The sequence below is a fragment of the Salvelinus namaycush genome, chromosome 11 (genome assembly GCF_016432855.1).
Source record: "Salvelinus namaycush isolate Seneca chromosome 11, SaNama_1.0, whole genome shotgun sequence".
Taxonomy (NCBI): domain Eukaryota; kingdom Metazoa; phylum Chordata; class Actinopteri; order Salmoniformes; family Salmonidae; genus Salvelinus; species Salvelinus namaycush.
In genome coordinates, this window is record NC_052317.1 from 32,184,915 (window position 1) to 32,193,189 (window position 8,275).

Sequence of the window (8,275 nt, forward strand, 5' to 3'; positions counted from 1 at the left end):
TAGGTCGGATTATCACAGGTGTCTGTAATTATCTCTGGCCCTAAAAAAATATATATAAAATAATCGACGCCAGGTCAGCGGAGTCAATCACCACCTTCCGGAGACACCTGAAACCCCACCTCTTTAAGGAATACCTAGGATAGGATAAAGTAACCCTTCTACCCCCCCCCCCCCCCCTTAAAAGAGTTAGATGCACTATTGTAAAGTGGCTGTTCCACTGGATATCATAAGGTGAATGCACCAATTTGTAAGTCGCTCTGGATAAGAGCGTCTGCTAAATGACTTAAATGTAAATGTAAATGTAATCAAATAAGATGATTAAAAAAAAAAAAAATTATAGAACATTATCCTAAATATAAACCATCAACTTAGTGAATACCATTGGAGTTTAAAGTAAGTGTCCAGTGTTTCCAGATTTCTATGAAACATGACCTGTAATAAATTACAATAGTGAAATAGTTTTGGTAATTAAGTATGTTAAAAAGCAGCTTTTTGAATGGTGTGGCGCACCCCAACCACAGAATGTTGTGGGCGTACACCGGTCATTAAAGAGCGACTGCCTCTAAAAAACAACTCCTTTTGAACACGGCCTGTGTGGCATTCTATTCATTCTAGTGTCAAAATGGACTACAACGTGTCAATAGGATCATTTTGGTCATAAAGTCAGTCTCTTCCAAAACTGAGATTTATGAGATGATAGAAAAACATGTTATGTCGTGGAATGAAGGACACCGTAACAGAACGAAACCCATCATGACAGAACGAAGGATACCATGACAGAATGAAGGACACCGTAACGGAACGAAGGACACCGTGAAACAGAATGAAGGGCACCGTGACAGTTTTCCTTGGGTTTATTTCAAATCTGACTATATGCCCACAGCTGGCAGGACCTAATTAATCATCAATTCGGAATGCAGCTTAACCCGACCAGATCGTAATGCCCATTATCAATTTAGTTTGACATTCGATATCCCTATGGGGCTAGTTAGGGACCATCAGTAAATTACACAATGTACATGGGACAATATTTTACAATGTCAATAGCTCCAACTGTCAATGACTTAAAAACCTAAAATCAGCTATAAATTGTAAAAATTCATATACAAATATTGAAAGCTGTCATGGCCGTCGAATGAAGAGGACCAAAGCGCAGCATGGTGAGCGTACATATTCCTTTTATTAGGTGATGACGCCGACAAAACAATAAACAATACAAAAAAACGACCATGAAGCTTAAGGGCTATGTGCCACAAACAAAGTTAACTTCCCACACTGAAAGGAGGGAAAAAGGGATACCTAAGTATGGTTCCCAATCAGAGACAACGATAGACAGCTGTCCCTGATTGAGAACCATACCCGGCCAAAACATAGAAATAGAAAATCAAAGAAAACAAAAACATAGAATGCCAAATCACACCCTGACCAAACCAAATAGAGACATAAAAAGGCTCTCTAAGGTCAGGGTGTGACAAAAGCATTTAATGAGACAACTAAAAGATGTGTAACAAAAAAAAACATTTTGTCCCATTTACATTGTGTAATTTATTGACTAATTTATTAACTAGCCACGGAGATAGGCGATCCAAAGTCAAACCAATTTTGCCACAGTCGCGCACCAGCCGGCTGAAGCTAATTGACAAAAGGAGTTGCCTAGCACTAGCTAGCCTAGGCGACTTCAAGACACAAGACCTGGTTAGACCGTTTCAAGTTATCTAGAAGGGTGAGTGACTGTAATGGTGCCCTGTTTTGGCAGAGTGAAAATACAAACGCTTCCCACATGAAACCACACCCCCAAGACATCTCTCATTTGGCTTCAGTCATGGCCGCTGCATTTCGTAACGAGTAATATGAAAAAGGAGGCCAAATTAAGAAGTCCAGCCCCCCCAAAATATTCATGCGAGTAGACTGCTGATTGGCCAGCTCAGCCAATGAGCCAACATTACATCAGGTTCTTTCAGGAAATAGCAAGCATTTTTTAAACGGACTGTTTGAGATGACTGTTTGAGGTGGGATTTTTGACGTGCTTTTTCTCCAATTTATGTTATGGCCATGTGTTAACAGAATAATAACTTTTAAAAGTTAGATTTTGACTGGACAGTTAGTTTAATATGAATGTTTCAGCAGGAAATCTCCTTTATATTTTTACACACTTATTTATTTTAATATGTCTTTGTTGTAAATGGTTTTGGCCAAACTGGTGGCAGCTGAGTACATTTTTCATGAATTAAGCTATTTTCTCTTGAACCAGATGGTTTATCCACTAGGACAATATGGACACAGATATACCCCCCAAAAATATATGAAGAAAATAAATGTACTATAAATTACCAAAGTTACCATAGATTACCTTTTAATTACAGAAATGACTGAAGATTCCTGTAACTTTGGTAAATTACCGGTAACTTTGCAACCCTAGGTGTGTGTGTGTGTGTGTGTGTGTGTGTGTGTGTGTGTGTGTGTGTGTGTGTGTGTGTGTGTGTGTGCGTGCGTGCGTACGTGCATGTGTGTGTGAAGGTGTACTTAGTGTGTGAAGCGAGGTATGGTCTGGTCAGTCTTACCTCATGTAGACAGGTGTACTGGACATGGTAGGGAGCCACAGTCTCCTCTCCTTTGATCTCTACACTGATGTGCATCCGGATGGCTCCAGACACAGCCGACTTGTCTGTTCTCTTGTCTGTCAGAGGACACCAATACACTCACATCAACATGTCTGTTCTCTTGTCTGTCAGAGGACACCAATACACTCACATCAACATGTCTGTTCTCTTGTCTGTCAGAGGACACCAATACACTCACATCAACATGTCTGTTCTCTTGTCTGTCAGAGGACACCAATACACTCACATCAACATGTCTGTTCTCTTGTCTGTCAGAGGACACCAACACACTCACATCAACATGTCTGTTCTCTTGTCTGTCAGAGGACACCAACACACTCACATCAACATGTCTGTTCTCTTGTCTGTCAGAGGACACCAACACACTCACATCAACATGTCTGTTCTCTTGTCTGTCAGAGGACACCAACACACTCACATCAACATGTCTGTTCTCTTGTCTGTCAGAGGACACCAACACACTCACATCAACATGTCTGTTCTCTTGTCTGTCAGAGGACACCAACACACTCACATCAACATGTCTGTTCTCTTGTCTGTCAGAGGACACCAACACACTCACATCAACATGTCTGTTCTCTTGTCTGTCAGAGGACACCAACACACTCACATCAACATGTCTGTTCTCTTGTCTGTCAGAGGACACCAATACACTCACATCAACATGTCTGTTCTCTTGTCTGTCAGAGGACACCAACACACTCACATCAACATGTCTGTTCTCTTGTCTGTCAGAGGACACCAATACACTCACATCAACATGTCTGTTCTCTTGTCTGTCAGAGGACACCAACACACTCACATCAACATGTCTGTTCTCTTGTCTGTCAGAGGACACCAATACACTCACATCAACATGTCTGTTCTCTTGTCTGTCAGAGGACACCAACACACTCACATCAACATGTCTGTTCTCTTGTCTGTCAGAGGACACCAACACACTCACTTGTCTTCCTTCCTGTTCATCTCCTTTCCCACAACTCCCTCACTTCCTGACTCCCCCCTTCTCATCACTCACCCAGGTTGTACCAGACGTCCATCTCTCCGCTGAGCGTGCGGACCTCGATGATGGTCTGACCCAGGAAGTCATCTGACTCCCGTTTGAACTTCTGTTTCACCCTGGACTTGATGTCATCGTCCTCATCCCACACGCGTACCTTAATGCGGTCCGACGAGTTGTGGCATTCGCTATGAGATGAAGAAATCATGTCAGATGTAACCGGGCCCTAAACATTGTCAAAGACTGCAGCCACCCATGTCATAGACTGTTCCCTCTGCTACCATACGGCAAGCGGTACCGATGCACCAAGTCTGGAACCAGCAGGACCCTGAACAGCCATAAGGCTGCTAAATGGTTAGTTAAATAGTTAACCAAATAGCTACCTGGACTATCTGCATTGACCCCTTTTGTACTAACTCTTTTGACTCATCACATACGCTGCTGCCACCATTTATTATCTATCCTGTTGCCTAGTCACTATAACCCTACATATATGTACATATCTACCTCAATGACCTCGTACCTCTGCACATGGACTCGGTACTGGTACCCCTTGTATATAGTCAAGTTATCATGGACTCGGTACTGGTACCCCTTGTATATAGTCAAGTTATCATGGACTCGGTACTGGTACCCCTTGTATATAGTCAAGTTATCATGGACTCGGTACTGGTACCCCTTGTATATAGTCAAGTTATCATGGACTCGGTACTGGTACCCCTTGTATATAGTCAAGTTATCATGGACTCGGTACTGGTACCCCTTGTATATAGTCAAGTTATCATGGACTCGGTACTGGTACCCCTTGTATATAGTCAAGTTATCATGGACTCGGTACTGGTACCCCTTGTATATAGTCAAGTTATCATGGACTCGGTACTGGTACCCCTTGTATATAGTCAAGTTATCATGGACTCGGTACTGGTACCCCTTGTATATAGTCAAGTTATCATGGACTCGGTACTGGTACCCCTTGTATATAGTCAAGTTATCATGGACTCGGTACTGGTACCCCTTGTATATAGTCAAGTTATCATGGACTCGGTACTGGTACCCCTTGTATATAGTCAAGTTATCATGGACTCGGTACTGGTACCCCTTGTATATAGTCAAGTTATCATGGACTCGGTACTGGTACCCCTTGTATATAGTCAAGTTATCATGGACTCGGTACTGGTACCCCTTGTATATAGTCAAGTTATCATGGACTCGGTACTGGTACCCCTTGTATATAGTCAAGTTATCATGGACTCGGTACTGGTACCCCTTGTATATAGTCAAGTTATCATGGACTCGGTACTGGTACCCCTTGTATATAGTCAAGTTATCATGGACTCGGTACTGGTACCCCTTGTATATAGTCAAGTTATCATGGACTCGGTACTGGTACCCCTTGTATATAGTCAAGTTATCATGGACTCGGTACTGGTACCCCTTGTATATAGTCAAGTTATCATGGACTCGGTACTGGTACCCCTTGTATATAGTCAAGTTATCATGGACTCGGTACTGGTACCCCTTGTATATAGTCAAGTTATCATGGACTCGGTACTGGTACCCCTTGTATATAGTCAAGTTATCATGGACTCGGTACTGGTACCCCTTGTATATAGTCAAGTTATCATGGACTCGGTACTGGTACCCCTTGTATATAGTCAAGTTATCATGGACTCGGTACTGGTACCCCTTGTATATAGTCAAGTTATCATGGACTCGGTACTGGTACCCCTTGTATATAGTCAAGTTATCATGGACTCGGTACTGGTACCCCTTGTATATAGTCAAGTTATCATGGACTCGGTACTGGTACCCCTTGTATATAGTCAAGTTATCATGGACTCGGTACTGGTACCCCTTGTATATAGTCAAGTTATCATGGACTCGGTACTGGTACCCCTTGTATATAGTCAAGTTATCATGGACTCGGTACTGGTACCCCTTGTATATAGTCAAGTTATCATGGACTCGGTACTGGTACCCCTTGTATATAGTCAAGTTATCATGGACTCGGTACTGGTACCCCTTGTATATAGTCAAGTTATCATGGACTCGGTACTGGTACCCCTTGTATATAGTCAAGTTATTGTTAATCATTGTCTATTTATTCCTAATGTTATTATGTTTCTATTATTTATGTTTTTCTCTGCGTTGTTGGGAAGGGCACATAAGTAAGAAATTCACTGTTAGTCTGCACCTGTTTTTATGAAGCATGTGACAAATACAATTTGATTTAATGATTTGAACCACACACACCCACCCACGCAGACAGACAGAAACACACACTCGCTAGACTCACAAGTGGAAGTTCTCCTCCCAGACAGGGTTGAGGTTGCCGTAGATAGTCTTGGTCCTCTTCTTGGTCTTGCCCACCTGAACTGTGACGTAGGGGTCACTGGAACCAGTCTTGTCCTTGGCCTGGAGGCCCTGGGCACACTGCACTGAGAGAGGCACAAAGTCACACCATTAGACCTTGGGCATACGTCACACAGAGAGTATTAACTAAATGGTTGTTTCAGCCCCCGTACTTGAATACACATAAAATCACTTCGTATAAGAGCATCTGCTAAAGTACTCAAATACAAACATGTAAAATATAATTTCTACTCCGGTTGGCAAAGGTGAGTCTACTGATGTGAAGTTCCAACTGCCAGACAGTAACTAACACCCCCTCCAATTTTAACCTTAATCCAAACCCCACCAAACCTAATCTCAATCTTAATCTTCCCAATCCTAGTCCTATTTTTACCAGTCATGCTGATCATGGCCGACCACTTGGACGTCCCATCAAGCACGCTCTGTTTGATCTGCTTCATCTGCGTGGCGTGCGTAGCCTTGACGACGGTAAACACTTCCTGGATGAGCTCGAAGATTTCCGGTTTGTTCCTCTCTCTGATCTTCATCCTGTCCTTTAGAACCATGATGATGTTCTGGGTTCTGTCCTCTGCCCCGTGCTTAGAACTCTTCTCCGCTGCCCCTGGATACGAGAGAGGTGGGTGAAGAGGGAGTGAGGATAGGAAAAGAACAGAGAGAGAAAGAAAGGAGTGTACTCAGAGGGAAGAGAGAGAAGGACAGAGTGGAGAGAGAAGGAGAGAGAAGGATAGAGAGAAGGAGAGGGAGAGAGAAAGAGAGCGAGGGTATACAGTAAATATAGAATAGGAGAGAGAGGGAGGGAAGAGGCAGTGAGGGTCAATTGGGTAAACCTTCAAATGAAAGACTCCTAAGAAATACTTGGGAATGGGTGATATGAGATACAGAGACTGTAAATCAGTGGAGGGTTAGGCTAAAAGCCCATCTTGGGGAATGTGAATTAGAGGAAGTAAAAGGATGAAGAGAAGTCCAGGAGTGAGAGAGGAGAGACGCAGGGGGATGACAGCACATTACTCAGGAGATACATTGGAAAGGAAGAGGGTGAAGAACGAGAGGGAGGAGAGTAATGGGATGTCAATCGAAAAAGGTCACGCAAGAGGGGAAATGAGAGGGAGTTTTTATGGGTGTATATATGTGTGTGTGTGTGTGTGTGTAGAGAGTGTTAAATGTGTGCATGTGTTTGTGTATATGTGTGTATATGTGAGTATATGTGTGTGTGTGTGTGTGTGTGTGTGTGTGTAGAGAGTGTTAAATGTGTGCATGTGTTTGTGTATATGTGTGTATATGTGAGTATATGTGTGTGTGTGTGTGTGTGTAGAGAGTGTTAAATGTGTGCATGTGTTTGTGTATATGTGTGTATATGTGAGTATATGTGTGTGTGTGTGTGTGTGTGTGTGTGTGTGTGTGTGTGTGTGTGTGTGTGTGTGTGTGTGTTAGGGCCGGGACGACATCAGAATGACGATAATCATTAGTATCGTGGCCAGGAAACAAAGCAGGAAGTGGATTTAACTTGTTTAGGAAAACTTAATGTTGAAACAAACATCATTATGATGTCATCCAGAGTCACATGTGTTTATTTTCCTAGCTATAGCACACAATATTTTACATACAGCAGCTTTTTAAAGGACCTGCTTCGTGTTTTCATTTTTGCCATGGAAATAAAAATATTGCGACACTGGTATCATCACAGCCCTAGTGTGTGTGTGTGTGAGAGAGAGTGTTAGTCTGCGTCTGTGTGTGTTGTGTGTGTTGCGTGTGTTCCTTACTCTGCAGGCAGTCGGCATTTAGCAGGTCCTGACACTTGTCGTGACATTTGACCCCACACTCGGAGCACCTCATGCCCTGGCGGGCGATGCCCCACAGCAGCCCCTCACACTCATAGCAGTAGGTGGGAGTGGTGGCCGTCCACACCTCAAAGTTATGGGGCGTGGTGCAGGAGATGGGGTAGATCAGAGCCTGTAGGGTCTTCTTATAAACGTGACTTTTCTACAGAATGAGAGGAAGGGGAGAGGCAGAGAGAGAGGCAGGCAGGCAGGCAGGCAGGCAGGCAGGCAGGCAGGCAGAGAGAGAGAGAGAGAGAGGGAGAGAGAGGGAGAGAGAGAGAGAGAGAGGCAGAGAGAGGCAGAGAGAGAGAGAGCGTGAGAGAGGCAGAGTGAGGAGTATGGTATTAATTATACATGCATACTGCCTGACAAAAGCAGCTAGCTGATAAAAACCTCAGTTGTTTAATAAATCAATTGCATCTCAGCAATAAAATGTGGTCGGATAGATCTCTTCTAAGTGTTAT

General features: G+C 43.3%; 1 protein-coding gene across 1 annotated transcript in view; it reads right to left on the minus strand.

Annotated features, from left to right (window-relative positions):
- LOC120055352 (protein unc-13 homolog A-like) overlaps positions 1–8,275 on the minus strand; it is an 87,957-nt gene that overhangs the window by 22,394 nt on the left and 57,288 nt on the right. The window contains 5 exon segments of the mRNA XM_039003222.1: positions 2,562–2,677; positions 3,640–3,809; positions 5,918–6,059; positions 6,368–6,595; positions 7,755–7,974. Of these exon segments, the coding sequence (XP_038859150.1) occupies positions 2,562–2,677; positions 3,640–3,809; positions 5,918–6,059; positions 6,368–6,595; positions 7,755–7,974 (876 nt within the window).